Consider the following 19,601-nt stretch of genomic DNA (forward strand, 5'->3'; position numbering starts at 1 on the left):
AAAGCTTCCATTTTTAAGTGAGCAAACCACAATCCTGCAGTTTCCTCAAAAAAACATTTTATACAATTTCTCTAAAATACTACAAGCCATGTTCTATGACTAGACACCTCTGGCACTTCAGGAAATCTGTCGTACAGATCAAAGCAAAAAATAGGAGATGAGTTGGGAGTAAGGAAGAGTTAGACATAGTATTTCAACATCCACAACTGCAATTCACGTACAGCTATGATCATCATCATCATCGTCGTTAACAGTTATCACTCAGGGGCCTTGGCTTACAGCAAGTGGCACTTTCAGCTGTATGCTTACAGCATCCTTGCTCTCACACTGTGTACTGATAGAGGCAGGAGACAGCCAAATGCCTAGGCAAGTAAGGTAGGGTCCCCAGAGAACCTCCGATGCACCCAGGTCATTGTGCACAGGAGGCTTGCCTAAATAAACATGCCCACGGTGAGTATTTCCATCGTTAAACACATGCTCAGTAAGGGAACTAAATCAATGTGGAGTGGTTTAGACTAAGGGCCCGCATGCACACTGGGGGAACAGGGTGGAACTACCGGGAATTTGCGCTTTATGCAAGGAAGGAGCCAATGTATGGTGGCCTCACATTCAATCTGTGAGGGGGGAGCTGGCTGGTGGGACTCCTCTCTTTGCTGAGGGCTCCCCTTTCGCTTAGCAAGTTGCACTCTCCTCACCCTTCACTATGTCTGCATGCCCAATTTTTCCTGGTGGTGACAAAAAAACCCGAATATAGCTGAACCAAGGAGCAAAAAGTCCTGCATCATTATGACACAGAAAACCGAGGGTGGCACCGTGAATGGCACAATGCCAACATCAGAATGGCAACAAACTGGTGGGGGAAAGGGTGATGAACTTGGTCTCAGATTTTCAGGATTTCTGTTCGTTAGATTATCTTTCTGAAATTAATATACAATCAATCAAAACAAAAATGATAACATGGAGGCTTAAAAAGTTATTTACAAGTAATCTTTCACGTGAACACTGTGTAATATATACACTCATGTGGGAAATATTTATTGGAAGCCTCTGTGTCACACTCCTATTCATTCTAACTTAAACTAATTTTCTTTATCCAAATAGCATGTAATGATATGTTTCTTACAAACATCCTTTGAAATGGTCAGTAAGTCAGTTAATAGGGTTGCTCCTTTATAAAGTAAAAGAAAAAGTTAAATTTAAAATGGCTATAAAGTTAGAAGGAAAAGGTATGTGACACCAAGAAAAAAAAAAAGGAGATGGGAGAGTTAGTAAATTGCAGAAAGGAAAGTGTCAATCCTGGTAGAAATAAAATGAAAGGATGGCAGTAAAGGCAAACACCCCGAGGAGTATGGTGGCATCTCTGACTCCTGTAACTCTGGGCTGGTACACTCAGCTGTGGCATGGCAGCAGGGAGGAGTGCAGCGTGGGTATCATGAAGCTGTGCTTAAATGCCTGTAACAACCTGGCCCAGCCATACCACTGCAAGTGAGTTCCAAACCTATCTGAACTTCAGATCTTCATCTGCACGATAGAGATAATGTAAACGCTCTCACAGAACTACTGAGAGCATCAAAGCAAATAAAGAATGTATACACAGTTCCATAAATAATTAAATGTGGCAGGTTATTACCACTGCTGAGTCACTAAAAAGTATAAGCAAGCAGTGATGGTACCTTCCCAAAGGGAGGAGACAGGAAATGGGTTATGACGAATGATATCGAGCCATCAATATCAATTTGCCTGGTTTTCTACACACCCACTATGCAAAAGAGAAAATAAAGAGATTCATGGAAAAGACTATTTCTCCCGCACTCCATGATGATGTCTTAACTAAGACCAAAAAATAACCTAGTTGTTTCAGGGGTTTTCCCTCCCTTATACTGTATTTGTCTTCATCGAGAAGGAAACATCTTGTTAGCATTTCCTTTTTAAAAGCACTAAAAAGAAAAACCTGTCAAAATGGGACCACCGTGTTAAGTCATGCATGCCACTTAAAAAGTTTTAGGCTTGGGATGATGAAGGATGGATGACAACTCAATGTTTGTCCGAAACTTTCTAAAGATAAAATAAAACGGGAAGTGATGGTTATTTCACAGCCATAGCATCATACATGAGGTCAATTACTCAAAGGTCTGAAGACTTTTAAAGCACTTCAACATTTCTTGATTACAGCAACTGACAGCAATATGCAATAAACTACAACAATGGCAATTGACACTGATTACATTTTGATCAGTTCCTACAATTCAGAACTCATTTGTTACTGAGCTTGTCAGACAAGCCACAGATACATTCAAGGAATCAAATTAAGCACCTTGATTAAAGGTGCAATCCTTTATAACTAGGACTAAATAATTCTGTTCTAAAGGCTTTGCCAACCAATTACTTCAGTAACTGAATATTCTCTCTCTCATTAAATCAATTATTTAAATCTCATTTTAACATACAAGTAGGATAACATTTTCAATCAACTTGCTACCTGAAAATCACCTTTTTAAAATCAAGATGCTTCTAAGGGAAATCTTTTATTTCCAGCTTTCTACCAAATTATGATTTCGTATTTTGAGAATCATATTCCTTCTATGGAAAAATAAGCCATCATTCTAAATTCATGGAATAAAAAGCAGCTGTCACATCAGAAGCAAATGACTACACAGTGTCTATGTTACTAATTCTCTCTTAAATTTTCACTGTTTTCAAATAGCTCAATCATCCGTAGCAGTCCTTTACAATCAGTGGATGCACTGGGACTAGGCAGAATTTAATGCTTATTTGGAATTCAAACATGAAAATACATTTGGAGGTTCATTCAGAATATATGTTCTACCATAAGAAAGATAAAACAATTTTCTTCCTTTCTGACCAAGGAAGGACACTTCACAGATTTGTTAAAAATCTAAACTAAAAAGCACAGATAAAAAGAGCTGATTTTTTTTATTTGGGTGAATGTTTCACACTTACATAACCACTGGTCATTTTTTTGAAACTGAAAATCTGCAGTCCAACCTAAATGCAAAGTGCAATTCTATGCAGCTTCTAGCACCCTACTCAACACTGACTTAGGTCCAATTTTAAAGTACTTGAAAAAGCACAGTGAATGAATTTTGAAAATATGTTTTATAATCAAAAGATCAGGTTTTTTTTTTCAGCTGCATTAGTTCACTTTTCCCCCAATCGATGAGACAGAACTGTCCTACAAAGTAAACACGGTAATGTTTTTCAAGTAAAACTCTTTTCAATTATTTTTATTTTTTGTTTTCTATGGTTTTGTGTGAAAACGAAATCATCCAGCCCTTCTTGCAAATCAGATTTAGAATTCACCACTGAACTCACCAGACCACACAAGCTACTACCACATTTTCCCGTAACTTCCTCTTCCTCTGCTCTGATGTTGTAAACTAAAGTAGGGAAGAAGGAAGAATGTATAACAATTCTACCTCCTATCAGTTCTAATCTACCATGAACTATTGTAATGGATATTTTACATTCTCACTCCATTTACTAAAAAACCATGACTCACCCAAAGACAACTCATCTGATACTTCTCCCTGCATCCCAACTGTTCTAAGTTTCTGCTTTACAAAAAAATAACAACTGCTACCACACTCTGTGAGCCCTGTCTTAGAGCCTGCAAAGGGGAAGAAAAAGGCAGGTGTCTGCTCACATGGGCATGTTGTTTCGGAAACTTAAGAAGCTTGGTCCAGGGAAAGGCTCAGAGGCTGGGGGATATCCAGGTGACAGTTGCTTTAGGCTCCCAGAAGCGAAGACAACTAAGAATGTCCTCTCATCACGAGGTGGAGGAAGGCAGCTGCCTGGTCCTTTACCTGGCCTGGAGGAGAATAACTACCTCTCTATTTAGACATTTTTTTTTTGAGACGGAGTTTCGCTCTTGTTACCCAGGCTGGAGTGCAATGGCGCGATCTCAGCTCACCGCAACCTCTGCCTCCTGGGTTCAGGCAATTCTCCTGCCTCAACCTCCCGAGTAGCTGGGATTACAGGCACGCACCACCATGCCCAGCTAATGTTTTTTGTATTTTTAGTAGAGACGGGGTTTCACGATGTTGACCAGGATGGTCTCGATCTCTTGACCTCACGATCCACCCGCCTCGGCCTCCCAAAGTGCTGGGATTACAGACGTGAGCCACTGCGCCCGGCCTTATTTAGACAATTTTCTATCATCAATGCCATTGCTATTTCATGCCAGCTGGGAGACAGGGGAGAAGGAAAGAAGGGGGAGAGAAGAAAGAGGATAAGGAGGGAAGAAAGGAGCAGGAGGAAGGAGGAAAGACAGAAGTATGATAATGGAAAAAATACATATTTTCTTCTATTTTAGTATTAAATGTGAAGGGGAAAAAACACACCCAAAAAAAGTGACAAGTGAAAAAACATGCAAGAGATTAAGCATATACCCTTTCTTTAGAAATCATCATAACTTTTACATGAGTATTTAAAGAAGACTTAAAACACTTTAACAAACCATACAAAGTATTCTGTGTAAAAATAGCAATAATTTAAAACTCTCAAGCAAATAACTAGCTCTCAAGAACTATAGAGAATCAGGTAAATGGCAACTCTCCTCAAAAAATAGTACATGGCTTGAAACTGTTTCTCAAATACTTAAAAATTAAATTATTTTCCATTTCTACAAAGAAAAATACATTACAAACAAAATGTACTTTGAAAAAAATTCAAATTTGAAATAAACCCATTACCTGCAGGAATAATAATAAACGCTAATTGCTTTAAAAAAGCAAAGTTAAAAATGTGGCAGACCCACACAATTTTTTTCTCTTCAGGATATATATGAAACCCTCTAATAATGAAGCAAAATGGGAAAAGTTAGAGAAAAAAATATCCTTAAGATTATGTTGACATGACTATTCAAAACGCTAAAACCCTTTTTTTGGGAGAGGCATTAAATTATTTCCATTTGAACACTCAATCAGGATAAAAGGAAAGAAATAAGAAAATGTTAAAATGATTAGGAAATAGCAAGTAAATTTATTGTGTCAAGGGTTAAGGTTTGTATTGGTAGCATAAGGTAAGAAGAAAATAGCATTAATGCTAATGAAAATCCAAAGTTTTTGACTGACAATCTTCACTTCATACTAGGGATTATTTATAGACTACTCAAAACAAATGTGTATTGTGTAGCCCTCTTAAATGAATGGCTTAATCAGGAGGTAACAAGTCGGTATCTTTGTTTCACATCAATTCTCTAACTTTCCTCTGTTTGCAGAATGATATTACTAAAAACATAAGCATTTCCCTTGCCAGCATTATGTATGAGGTTGTGTCACACTTACATCCTGGGCTTCTCTACTCTCAAGCTCATGAAAAGTAAAAACAGTTTTCCAGGTCATGAATTTTTGAGGGTTTAGATATTTAAAAACACCTTGTAAGTTAAGGACTGGCCTGGGACATTTCCCATGAGCAAAGGAAACTACCACCCTGAGTTGAGCAATGCTGAACATGTAGAATTTTATGAGAATTATGAACAAATTTTGAGACAGCTTAACACTTCAAGGTGACCACAGAAAAACCCTTGTTCAAACTTTCCTTGAACAGGAACAAGAAGATAATAAAAATCATGCCAGGTCCTTAGGACCAATTTACCACCAAAATGTGCCTTTCAGTCCATTCTGGTATCAAAATACTCTTCCAGTTCTAATCATCATATCACCATCTTGGAAATGAAAGAAGTGTTTCTAATTTTAAAATTAAGCAAAAGCAGATGCTGTAGTCCCATTAAATTCTCCCAGCTGCTACTGAACCACTGGCAACCTGAGTCTATTTAATTTGGAGACCACTAATGGTAAAAAGGAAAATCTGACTGCCAAAATTGCACACCCAAGTTAAACCAGAGAGGCAGAAAATGAAAACAGCTTATGGAAGTGAATGTATTCTAATAAGGCTCTCCAACTGATGATGGGCAATTTCTCCTGTGGTTAATAGCTTACAAAAGATTGTTGCTTATTAAATCCTTAATTCAAACACAGCCAAACAAGTAATCCTATCCCTAACATGTCAGTTGATGTTATTCATCTTGGCTCATGCTTTCTAAAAATGAGTCTTTGCTATAATGCTTTAAGATGCAGACAGGTTTCAATGTATTCACAGCACACCTGAGGGCATTGTTAATATTGATTAAAGTAAGATATCAAAAAAATTAATATGTAGCAAGATCATGACAGACTGGTTTGATACACAGGCCCTCTAGCATGATGAGTTATGATCACTCCTCAAGAGGCAGCCTGTTTTGGGGTGGGGGAGAAGTGGAGTGTCTTACAGGTGGCAATCAACTGACAGCAGTGTGTAATGTAAAAGCGCTTTGTCATTCACATAATGTCTGGGGTAATGAAATGAATTCACTTTCTGGCTTCCTCTAGTCTGCGATGCCAAAGAACACTGTGTTATCAGCACAGATGGAGCATGCATGGTTCTGGAGGAGAGCCTGGTGTGAACTACAAACAAGCCACTGTGAATACCAATGAATCCCTGAGAATCAGACCCTTGCAGTCAAATTACAGTTTTGGAAGCTCCATAAAAATAAGCGAGTCCCAGTGGTCTTGTCCAACCAAATGTACTGTCACAATTCTGGACAGGCTATTTGGAAGCCATGCAAATCATAGAGGCCTGACTGCCACTTCCCTGTGAGAAGCAAGCACAGCAAGGCAATCAACCGGGGGGGGTGCATTCTTTTTTCTCTCATTTCTTAATCAGAGATAATAGATCATCTATGCTGATGCAAATACTAATCTACTTCTGTGGGTCAACTGTCTCTGCCCAGCAGAAGACTCTTGTAGACAGAAGAATGGAATCACTAGTATTCTGTACATTACTATGAAATATTAATCTGTGAAGTCAATGAACATACACAAATAACACATGGAAAAATGATTAGAAAAGAGGCATACCCATCAACATACTCAGAAGTCTCTGGACCTTTGAACTCACCCCCACAACTCTGTACAATCCTTGGTCATTTATACCTATGGGAAGAAACAAACTATTAGCAAAATACAAGACTATCATAATTTTAAAAGCCATCATCAAACAGTTGCATTCAGAATCTTTGCTAACAAACATTAGCAAAATTCCTGTTAATTATAAAAATAACCTTTGAAAAAAGCAAGTGTTTAACAACTTGTTTTACTAGCTTTGTATCTGTGAGTTGTGGTTAATAATAATCTCAGCAAACAATGTTCCATGTGGACAAAATGAAATACCTCAATGTTAATAAGTATCATGGATACACTGAAATGAATAACAATGCCATTTGTAAAGATGCACTAAAACTTTTATGTTTATTGTGTTTACCTGTTTACATTTTTCTTGAAAAGTTTCAGCCTTTTAAAAATATGGTGATGGTTAGTATAGAAAAAGAAATCATTGTTTGGACGATTCTTGAAAACCATGGAAATTCATGCAAAACTGAAGCAAAACTGTAATTTTTTTTAAAGTTGTTATATGCCCTGTCCAATGAGGGGCTCTGAAACTGGAAATCAGTATCACCACAAAGTATACTGCAAAATGAACCAAATCAGTGCATCCTCTTTCTACAGAGATCTGAAACCAAATTGTCCCTGAGTACATAGAAAAGCAAGAAAATGTACTGTCAAACCTAACTTGGTATGCCAAACAAATATCCTTATCATTTGGACTCTGATCTGGACAAATCAATGATGAAAGGACATTCCTGATGCAATTAGCAAACTCTGAGTGGCATTAAGGGTATGTAAGAAAATCTCCATTTGTTTAAAGTTGCATCCAGAAAGTGGTGAAAGTAACCTTACATTTGCTTTAAGAGGGAAAAAGGGATAGATCAAACAACTGTAGCAAAATCTTGATAATTCTTGAATCCAGATGAGAAGAATATGGAAGTTCATTGTACCAATCTATTTCTTAATGCTTGAAAATTTTCATAACAACTACTTCCAAAAAATGTGACTTTTATTTACTTCTCAAACGAGTTGCAGCTTTCTGGCTGTGTGTTTCTTTTCTCCACTACAAATGTTAAAACTAACAAGAACACAACTGGCTGACAGGCAGATGATGCCTCTAATCTCCAAAGTTTCCAAAACAAAATAACACAACAAAAGGCCACGAATTTGCCCGGGGGAGTTTACTTTCTTTTCACCTCCCTGCTTGAAGTGATGAAGAGAATACTAGTCGGAGTCTCAAGAATTGGATTCAAGTCACCGTTCAGTCACTCATGAGGAGGACAGGAAACCTCTCCAAGTCTCTATGATGTATCTGAGATCAAGGAGTGCATCCTATACCCTATGTTATGCCAGGAGGGAAATGTGAAGATACTAACACATGTCCTACAGATTATAACTCACAGCGCACACACAAAAACATTGATTATTCCTTGCCAAGTTTTTTCCCCCTTTTTCTCCTCTTTGCTTTTTTTAAATGATAGTTACATACACTATTTTAAGTTCAGGGGTACATGTGCAGGTTTGTTACATAGGGCAAGTTACCTGTGTGGTGGCATTTGTTATACAGATTATTTCATCACCCAGGTACTAAGCCTAGTACCCATTATTTTTCCTGATCCCCTCCCTCCACTCTCTCATAGGCCCCGGTGTGTATTGTTCTCCTCTGTGTCCACGAGTTCTCATCATTCAGCATCCAATTGTAAGCGAGAACACGTAGTGTTTGGTTTTCTATTCCTGCATTACTTTGCTAAGGATAATGACCTCCAGTTCCATCCATGTCCTGACAAAGGACATGATCTCATTCCTTTTTAGGGCTGCATAGTATTCCATAGTACATCATGTAACTTTTTTTTTTTTTTGAGACAGAATTTCACTCTTGTTGCCCAGGTTGCAGTGCAATAGAGCGATCTCGGCTCACTGTAACATCTGCCTCCCAGGTTCAAGCGATTCTCCTGCCTCAGCCTCCCATGTAGCTGGGATTACAGGCATGCACCACCACACCCAGCTAATTTTGTATTTTTAGTAGAGACGGGGTTTTACCATGTTGGTCAGGCTGGTCTCAAACTCCTGACCTCAGGTGATCCACCCGCCTCAGCCTCCTAAAGTGCTGGCATTACAGGCATGAGCCACCGCGCCTGACCCCACATTTCCTTTATCCAGTCTATCACTGATGGGCATTTAGGCTGATTCCATCTCTTTGCTATTGTGAGTAGGGCTGCAATGAACATATATGTGGCATGTGTGTGTATAATAGGATGATTTATATTACTGGGTATATACTCAAAGGAATATAAATCCTCTTTGCTTTTTATTCCTTACTTATTTTTTTAAGTTTTGAAAATGTCCTATTTTTCCTTCTGTTATAGCCTGAATAGTATTCCCCCTCAAATTCATCTGTGGACATCCTAATCCTCAGAACTTCCAAATGTGACTGTATTTAGAAATAAGGTCTTTAAAATAGGTAATTAAGTTAAAATGAGGGCACCAGGGTGGGGGCAAATCCACCATGACTGGAGACCCTGTAAGAAGAGATGAGGACACAGACACGTACAGACAGAGACCATGAAAAGTCACAGGGAAAAGACAGCCATCCCCATGACAGAGAGAGGCCTCAAAAGAAATCAACCCACTGATAGCTTAATATTGGACTTCTAGCCCCTAAAACTGAGAGAAAATTAATTTCTATTGTTTATTCAGCAGTCCCCAACCTTTTTGGTACCAGGGCCCAGTTGCATGGAAGACAATTTTTCCACTGACTGGGGTAGAGGGATGGTGTCAGGATAGTTCAAGCGCATTACATTTATTATCAGATTCTCGTAAGGAGTATGCAACCTAGATTGCTCACATGTACAGTTCACAATAGGGCTTGCACTCCTATGACAATCAAATGTCGCCACTGATCTGACAGGAGGCCGAGCTCAGGCTGTAAGGCTCGCCCCCCGCTCACCTCCTGCTGTGTGGCCTGCTTTCTAACAGGCCACGGTCTGGGGGTTGGGGACCCCTGGTTTAGGTCACCCAGCCCTCGACACTTTATTATGGCAGCCCAAGCAAACTAATACACTTACTGTCTCTCAATTATCTCAGTAGAGCTTAGAGAACCAGAAGGGCAAAGGCTAGCCCTTTAAGTCTACTGAGAACCCTAAGAAGTCACAGCAGCAGAGACAAACCTTCCTGAGGAGGAGCGCTCAGTGACTACAGGGAGGAGAAGGAGGCTGCACAGCCCTGCCAAGAGTTGGAAAAAAAGAAAAGGAAGTTGCCAAGAAACACAAAACTCAGAGACTTTTGAGCCTGATACAGGAGAAAAGAATGAGCTTCATTCCTTCCTTCTTTTTGGAAGCCAGAAGGGCATGTCCAGATAGTTTAAAATACCAGAGGGTTTCAATACTACTGTATTTAAGAAACCTAAAGAAGTTTGACCTAGAAGCCAAAAGAGCAAATCATACTCTGCCTTCAAACAAACATGCCTCTGTGAAAAGGACCTGAATTATATGGAGAGATGAAATAAGAATGTCACTTCGGCACTAATAATCACTCTGTGCTGGTAATTACTATCAGATAATTGATCAAGTTCAAATTCATCAACCTGAGAGAAGTAGAGTTAATTGCTAATGCATAATGAGAGGTGCAAGGGGGAATTCAAGCTACTCAACACGGGTTTTACATTTTCAAATGAAATTTAAATAAATCTTACACAAAAGCAGCTTGGAAATAGCATGTAAAATACATGCACTCAAGTCCTGTTGGATTTTCTACTTCTTGCTACACTGTTCTCAAAGGCTCTGAACTAAAGGAAAGCTGGAACACACTTTATAACTATGAACACATATATGTTCATATAAAAGACATCAAATACGTTTTAAGGATAGAGACCAACCAATACGCCAAGGCATATTAGTGAGTTTATCATGTCCTTTCCAGCTTGTTTTCCAAATTTCCCTGTCAGCCAAACGGATCACTATTTCTGATCAACAAGTGTTAGAATTTTGAAATCATCTTTGACTTCTTTGCTGTCATTTTCCAAATGCAACAAGTCAACGTCCACTCTTCCTTCAAACTTCAGACTCATTTCTGCCTCTTCAACAGTCTTGAATTTCATGCACATACATTTATTATGGAATCCCTAAAAAGAAACACACAACTACAATCCATTCTGAACATTTCTTTTTCTATCTTTTTATTTTCAAACCAGTTTTTTCACTTTTTTTCTTTCTGAGATGGGAGTTTCACTCTTATTACCCAGGCTGGTGTGCAATGGTGCGATCTTGGCTCACCACAACCTCCACCTCCCGGGTTCAAGCAATTCTCCTGCCTCAGCCTCCCATGTAGCTGGGACTACAGGCGCATGCAACACACCTGGCTAACTTTTTTCTGTATTTTTAGAAGAGATGGGGTTTCACCATGTTGGCCAGACTGGTCTTGAACTCCTGAACTCAGGTGATCCACCCGCCTCGACCTCCAAAAATGCTGGGGTTACAGGTGTGAGCCACCGTGCCTGGCCTTAAACCACTTTTATTATCTAATGTCCCCTGGATCCCCATTTAAAAGCGAGCCTTTAGATCCAGCCTATATCCACTAGCTTTACCAAGTATGTAAAGCATACAGATGCACACATCCATGACAGGCCTCACCTCATCTTCCTACAGGGACTGCAGTGTATTCACCTTAACAGACAGCTTGACCATCACCCACAAAAAACCAAGTTCATTCCATCCTCTGCGGCTATATTCAGGCTGAAGTCTCCCCAGCAGAAATGCTCTTCCCTTCTCTTCACAGATTTATTCAACAGTCATGTATTTATTCATCAGATATGTGCCAGGTGCTATTCTGGTTGCCCAAGATTCAACAGTGAGTAAAATTCCCATCTAAACCTTCAAAACCAGATAAAAATCCCCTTTCGACACCAGCCCACAGTGATATATCCTTCTTCTAAACATAACTCGTAATTAATTCCTTTTAACACTTGATTACATTTAAAATTTTTTAAGACAGGGTTTCATTCTGTCACCCAGGGTGAAATGCAGTGGTGTGATAATAGTTCACTGCAGCCTTGACCTCCTGTGATCAAGCAATCCTCCCACGTCAGCCTCTTGAGTGGCTGCGACTACAAGCACATGCTACCACATTTGGCCAAATTTTTTATTTTTTGTACAGGGGGTGTCTCACTGTGTTACCCAGGCTGGTCTCAAACTCCTGGCTCAAGTGGTCCTACTGCCTCAGGGCATCCCGAAGTACTGGGATTACAGGCAAGAGCCACTGCACCCACCAGGTTACATCTTAAAACAAGTCCACAATCTTAGTCGCAATTCCCAAAATCAAAAGCGTTAATGGATAGAGGAGTGGTATCACCAAGATGGTGGCCTGGAAAGTAACCTGCTCATCCATCTGTATGACAGCTTGTAAAAAAGAAAAAAAAAAAAAAAAAAAGGAAGTAACCTGCTCATATCCCCATACAACAATAAGAATCCTGCGTGCATCCACCATCAAAGTTTCTCTGAGAGCATCTCAGGATTCAGGTAAAGTTTGTGAAACCTTGGTGGAGCCCAAGACCTGGGAGGGTCACTGAGAGTGCAGACCAATGTCCAGGTGGCTGATGTGCCAAGCTTGCTCCTAGGTTCAAGCATGAAAATGGCCCAGTCCTCCAAGGGACTTGGCTACAGCCCTGTTTGGCCTTGAGCCTGCAGCTGAAACTATCTGCCAAGGGGTCCAAAGGGAATCTTGCACACTGGGCTTTGGCAGAAAGGTTCGTCTGCATACTAACAGCGGTCTCAGCAGTGAACCTGAGACTTGCCCAACGGCTTGGCTCCAGGCCCCCTCACCCAAGGTCCCAGCTCAGAGCTGTTTGCACAGGGACCCAGAGGGAGACTCACTCATGTCTCATAGCCTGGGAGTCTGAGTCTTCTGGATAGGCTTGCAAACCTCTGCCCCATGGCAGATCCCAAGGGGACCCAGCCTCAGTTCTCACCCCTCCCATTGCAATCAGGTAACAGCCTTGTGTCGCAACTACTAGGAGGCATACACTTAAAGAGACTGGTTCTCCACCCTCAGCAGATCCCCACAGCAGATCCCAACAGGGCCTCATCTCCACTCCAGCCCATTCTGCTATAGTCAGAAACTCATCCCACCCATGCAGAGACCTGCTGGGAGACACACCCATCTGGGCCACTGCAACAGTCTTCTGAACTTAGGTCTCTGGCCTGCCCTAACCGCCCGACTACCTTCTTTGGGTCTTCCTCAGGTCTATCTGGGGCAGAAAGCCACATCAATTTCTGAGTCCTAAAGAGACTGGTGGCAACCCTGGGCTTAGGGCATCCTTTAGCGCTGAGACAGCTGCAGTGGTCACAGGCCCAAGAAACCCAAGAGTCAGTCTGCTTAGAATCCCTGGAAAGCCCTCTGACGGACAGGCACAAAGCCAGACTGGGAAGATGAAAATAAATAGCTAATCCCTCAACATGCAGCCATTGTCATACATCTACAAGCAACAAGAGCATTCAGGGACTGGCACAGTGGCAAATGCCTCTTATCCCAGCTATTTGGGAGTCTGAAGGAGAAGGATGTTTGAGCACAGGAATTCAAGGCTGTAATGTGCTATGACTGTACCTGTGAATAGTCTCTGCACTCCATTCTAGGCAACAGAGCAAGTCCTTGTCCCTAAGAAATAAACAACTTTTAAAAGAACATTCAGGGAAATATGACCTCACCTAAGAGGCAATATAAGGCATCAGAGACCAATTCTAAAGTGATGAAGATGTGCAATCTCTCAGACAAAGAATTCAAAAAAGCTGAGCTTCCTTCTCAACAAACTTCAAGAAAAGACACAGAATCAATTCAGAAATTCATTGGGGAAATTTAACAGAGAGATTGAAATAATTTTTAAAAATAAAAAAAAAAAATCCTTGAGCTAAAAAAGTATAAATGCATGACCTTAAATCAGGTTAAGTATTTTTTCCACTCAGAGTGAATGTTCGTATTTCACATGTTAAAAGTAATTTCCAAACCAAACCTTTCTGGAGATGTAATATTCTATTCAGTATATGTCCCATATTACCTTTTATAGTTTTTTCTGTTTTTTATTTCCAACTTTTAAGTTTAGGGGTACATGTACAGGATGTGCAGGTTTGTTAAACAGGCAAATGTTTGCCATAGTGGTTTGCTGCACAGATCATCCCATCACCCAGGTATTAAGCCCAGCATCCATTAGCTATTCTTCCTGATCCTCTCCGTCCTCCCACCCCCCTGCCCTCCGACAGGCCCCAGTGTGTGTTGTTCCCCCATGTGTCCGTGTGTTCTTGTCATTTAGCTCCCACTTATAAAGTGAGAACATTAGGTATTTGGTTTTCTGTTCCTGCATTATTTTGCTAAGGATAATGGGCTTCAGCTCCATCTATGTCCCTGCAAAGGACTTGATCTCATTCCTTCTTATGACTGCATAATATTCCATAGTGTATTATAGGTAGCACATTTTCTTTATTCAGTCTACCATTAATGGGCATTTGGGTTGATTCCATGTCTTTGCTATTGTGAAGAATATTGCAATGAACATATGCATGCATGTGTCTTCAAAATAAAGCAATGTACATTCCTTTGGGTATATACCTAGTAATGGAATTGCTGGGTCAAATGGTATTTCTGCCTCTAGGTCCTTAAGGAATCACCACACTGTCTTCCACAATGGCTGAACTAATTCACACTCCCACCAACAGTGTAAAAGCACTCCACTTTCTCCACAATCTTGCCAGCATCTGTTGTTTTTTGACTTTTCAATAATAGCCATTCTGACTGGCATAAAATGGTATCTCATTGTGGTTTTGACGTGCATTTCTCTAGTAAGTAGTGATGTTGAATTTTTTTTCATATATGTTTGTTGGTGACATGCATGTCTTCTTTTGAGAAGTGTCTGTTCATGTCCCTTGCCCACTTTTCAATGGGGTTGTTATTCTCTCATAAATTTAAGTTCCTTGTAGATTCTGGATATTATACCTTTGTCAGATGGATAGATTGCAAAAATTTTCTCTCATTCTGTAGGTTGTCTGTTTACCGTGGTGTTTCTTTTGCTGTGCAGAAGCTCTTTAGTTTAATAAGATCCCATTTGTTAATTTTTGCTTTTGTTGCAATTGCTTTTGCAATCTTCACCATGAAATCTTTGCCTGTGCCTATGTCCTGAATGGTCTACTACCTTTTTTAATTAAAAAAAATAAAGTCTAAATTCCAAAACACACCAAGCCTTGGACTTTTCAGATGAAGAATCAACCTGTATTCCACCTTCTCTCCAAATACGTAGAGATATTACTTCGAAAAGATACTAGGTCAACCTTGGTTTTTGATTTTAATAGCTTTTATGGTGCCTTGCATAGTATAGGTGGACACAGAATAGGCATAGCTAGGTTGATCTGAATTGAAATTAATATGGAACCATAGATACAGACTTGGGCCAAAATGGACATCACAATTCAGAACTAATAAATTAAAGTTAAAATATCCAAATTACAGTGATTTTTCGGGATACAAAAGCTCAGTGATAATACTGATATCAATATTTTCTAATTTTTAACAAAAATCTGTAACCTGGTCAATGGGTTTACAGGCCCAAAGATTTTTTTTTGCTCTTAATAAATGAGAATAAGACTGGTTCCGATAGTTTGCAAAGAAAAGGTACGCTTATCTCCATATAATGATGACAGCTGTCCCTGGGCAAAATGGATAAGGTAACATCGAATGTGTCTGACTTCCTACCATCTGTCTCCTCCAATCCCCCACAACACTGTCATAGAGCACTACTCACATCACCCGCATCTTCCTCGAGGAGAGGGTCAAAATGTGGGAAGCAGTCAAGTTTCACCATCATCTCTGCTCAGCTGTTTCCCTCTCAAACCCAAATGGTGTTACCAGAGCCAGAGACCAGTCAGCTCCAGAAAACACCTGCATGGAACTACTGAGCACTAGCGGGCATCCACAGGTCCCTGTAGGTGGGCTAGAGAAATAAGATGTTCTGGGATAGTTTAAAAATTTAGATGCAAAAGGAAAATAAATCTTAAGAGAGCTGATAAATGCAGATAAACAAGAGAGGTGGAGATAAAGGCTAGCGTGGCTACAGCTAGCACATAAATGATAAATTTGAGAACAAGTGGCACTAGAATAAAGAACGCAGAAGAGGAAAGACCAGTAAGTTTTAAAAACAGAAATGGTAAACAGGGAGAAGAATACAAAATGAAAGGGACAAAAACTTGGAAAAATGAGAAGATAGGCTAGAAATTACATAACATTTAACTTCCTGTTAATTTCACAAGAGTAATCGAGAACTTATATTTTAGGCAGTGAAGTGGAATCAAGTGAAGACACACGGTAAAATTAAAGAGTCAGTTAAAATTAAAAGAGTAACTTGAAACTAAACAAAGAAGTTCTTTCTTATCTTTTTGGCTTCAGGAGCAGTTTTTATATCTGATAGCTCTACATTCTTAATATCTCACCTTGTCCTTAGCCTATGGTATACATTTAACAAATGAACTGAAAAACAAATGAACAATGAATATACCAATGATTAATCAATAAAGGGAATACGGAAATAAAATATAAGACAGAAAAAGATATAATGACAAAGGAGAAGGGCTCAAAGTGAAAAATAAACACTTCTGATGGTAACAAACATGAAATTATTAAAAAGGATTTTGCAGCTGTATGATTCTACAGAAATACATCCCCAAATTCCATTGTTCTATAAACTAACACTAAGCTCTCAGCTAGTAACCAGCAGACTGCCTGGCATGGAATGAGATACTTCAGCAGTATTTGTGGAGTGACTGAATCATTTATTTGCACTTGCATGTGTTGACAACAGGGGTGAAAGGTCATTAATGTTCCCACTGGCATTCACAGGATTTACATCAAAAGTCTCACATTTCATTATTAATGATGCACATATGCCTATATATACACATGTGTACGCACAAACACAAATATAGGTTTGCATATTCCTCTAGCACTGCAAAGACAGACTTCCCTATGGGTTCTACAATGAACAAACATATGCTTTTATGCCCATAAAAAATATCCATCAATATTTTAGATGCCTACTATATATTTTTATAATTACAAATATGGGCTAATCTCAAAAGATTCTTGAAAAGAAAAACACACTCTTCATGAAATAATTAGAAAAACGTGGGGAAATACTTAGCAATCTGGCTGAGAATGATATATTATGAAGGTAATACAAAGAAAAGCAATGAAGAGACTCATGAATATTGTTTCAGATCACAGGTGGATTACTAATGTATTCCTATGTATTTGTAACTAATCCTCAGTAAGCACTAATGTTTAAATGTCTGTGTAAGTATAGTAAACACTTCCCATGCTATTTGCTGCAGTGGGTTACATAAAAATAAACAGGTTCATACACAAAGATACTCTTCCAAGATACTCAGCAATTCATAACATTATAACATTCTGTCAAAAATGTGTATTTATATTAAAATGGTTTTAAATATAAGCAGACAGAACAATGATCCTCTCTGTTCCATCAAAGGGACATATTCACCATCATAAATTTAAGATATGGTATTTACATAATTCTAAAGCTTTGGGAGAAGAATGTGTTATTTGTAACACTTACGGTGCATTAAATACTGCCAAGCAGCAGGGTAAGGGATAATTCCTAAGCATTGACACAGCAGATAAAGTATAGCTGTACAAAGATGAGAAGTTCAACATAATACTGAATAACATTTTAAACTTTCTGGACCTTGGTACCTCCATTTAAATAAAAAACAAACCTTGGAAATATAAATGTGTTAAGGTTACAAGATACGAATTATTACTGTTTAAGATTACCAACATCCTGAAAACTTCCTGCCACCTTCTAGCTATGTGACCTAGCAAGTTATTCAACCTCTCTGTGCTCAGCTTGTTCATCTGAAAATGGGGTTAATGATGAGAACTGGGGTTTTTTGAACATTAAAGGAGAGAATGTTTACAAAGCAAGTGCAGGGCCAGAGGCGGTGACTCATGTCTGTAATCCCAGCACTTTGGGAGGCCGAGGCAGGTAGATCCCGAGGTCAGGAGTTCGAGATCAGCCTGGCCAATATGGTCAAACCCAGTCTCTACTAAAAATACCAAAAAAAAAAAAAAAAATTAGCTGGGCGTGGTGGCACCACCTATAGTCCCAGCTGCTTGGGAGGCTGAAGAAGGAGAATCACTTGAACCCAGGAGACAGAGGTTGCAGTGAGCCGAGACTGCACCACTACACTCCAGCCTGGGCAACAGAGCTAGACTCCGTCTCAAAAAAAAAAAAAAAAACAAGTGCATGAGCTTCACACATACCAAGCAATCATTAAAAGCTTTAATTGTAGTATAAAACTCAAAATTAATTTCAAAACAGCTAAGTACGATACATACAAGTGCCCTAACCAAGGCATGTACTCTATAAGCCCACTTTCATAAAATAAAGCACATGCTGGGAAGAGAGTCAAAATTTATTTAACAAGAATGACTCATGGAAAATATACAATTCCAGCTCACCAATAACATTTGTAATTTCTTCCCCTGGATAATTATTTGAACAGCAGATAGAAAAACATTACAGACAGCTATTATCTGCCAGCAACTAATCTGCATAAGTTTTACTTTGGCTTGCACGTTCGCCTTCACCTACTCTTTTTGTGTAAATGCATTTCTGTATTGGGATGAACAGCCTCCCCGACAGCAGGCACTGTTAGGAAAGGTCTTAGGATCTCATTCCCCCAGTCTTCCCACTCCCAAACAAACCAGAGACCCAACACAGGAAAGAGACAGTTTGGCACATGAGGGTGGCTGTACCCACTGGGGTTGTGTCACATTCACTCACTACTGTCCCATCCCAGGAGATGAGTGAGAAATAGTTTTTTAAAAGTGCAAAGCAAATACCCACTTCTGGGTCTAAACCCACGTTTTTGGAAGTACTGACACTGTTAGGCCTCTTAAGACATATCTGAGGCTTGATGCTGAGTCTCATCCTCTCGAATCTAAGTCTCAGATACAAAAGGTGGATGGTTTATTAGCCGTCACCTTTCAATTAGGGTCAAAATGGACTGTATACTACAGGTGGCTGGCCTCGTTTTCAGTTTCTAGCCAACACAAGAGAAAGCATTTTTACTTCAGACCAGACACCCTAGACTTGTTGCTATTCCTCTACCCAAGCCACTGGCAAAGTGCCTGGATGGGAACTAGAGGAAAGCAGCAGAGTAACACTTGGGGACCCACACTCTCCCAGAGGCCTCATGTCTACCATCCCAGCATCTAACAGAGGCACTGGCTGTAACTCACTCAATGTGCCCTTCAGTCTTTCCTCATAGCATGGACCTTGGCAAAATGAGTATCTCGTGGCCTCTGGGCCTTCCCGTAGGATCACGCTTCCGCAACATCACTAAGTTACACTGTCCACCAACTCTTCCTCTCACCCTGTTTCTGCTGCTATAGAATAATTCTGACTTACAGCCAGGGGAACCAGGCTCCAAACCCCAGCTTTGCCTAGTTGCATGATGTATGACAGGTTTACCCTACCTTGTTCTGGCCTCTGATACCCTATGTGCAGCAACTGAGCCTATCTGCTCAACTACCTATTGAGTTTTGTGGAGACTGTGTGAGAGTGTGTGATATACTCCAAAAACATAAAATGTAATACCTTAG

The 19,601-nt window shown here is 39.8% G+C and overlaps 1 protein-coding gene across 2 annotated transcripts in view; it reads right to left on the reverse strand.

Moving 5' to 3' along the window:
• ARHGAP10 (Rho GTPase activating protein 10) overlaps positions 1-19,601 on the reverse strand; it is a 329,689-nt gene that overhangs the window by 114,249 nt on the left and 195,839 nt on the right. For both annotated transcript variants that reach the window (XM_032246542.1, XM_032246543.1), the window contains exon 14: positions 6,918-6,992. In XM_032246542.1, the coding sequence (XP_032102433.1) occupies positions 6,918-6,992 (75 nt within the window). The remainder of the gene's footprint in view (positions 1-6,917; positions 6,993-19,601) is intronic.

The sequence above is a fragment of the Sapajus apella genome, unplaced genomic scaffold (assembly GCF_009761245.1).
Source record: "Sapajus apella isolate SASKATOON/1434 unplaced genomic scaffold, GSC_monkey_1.0 scaffold61, whole genome shotgun sequence".
NCBI lineage: Eukaryota > Metazoa > Chordata > Mammalia > Primates > Cebidae > Sapajus > Sapajus apella.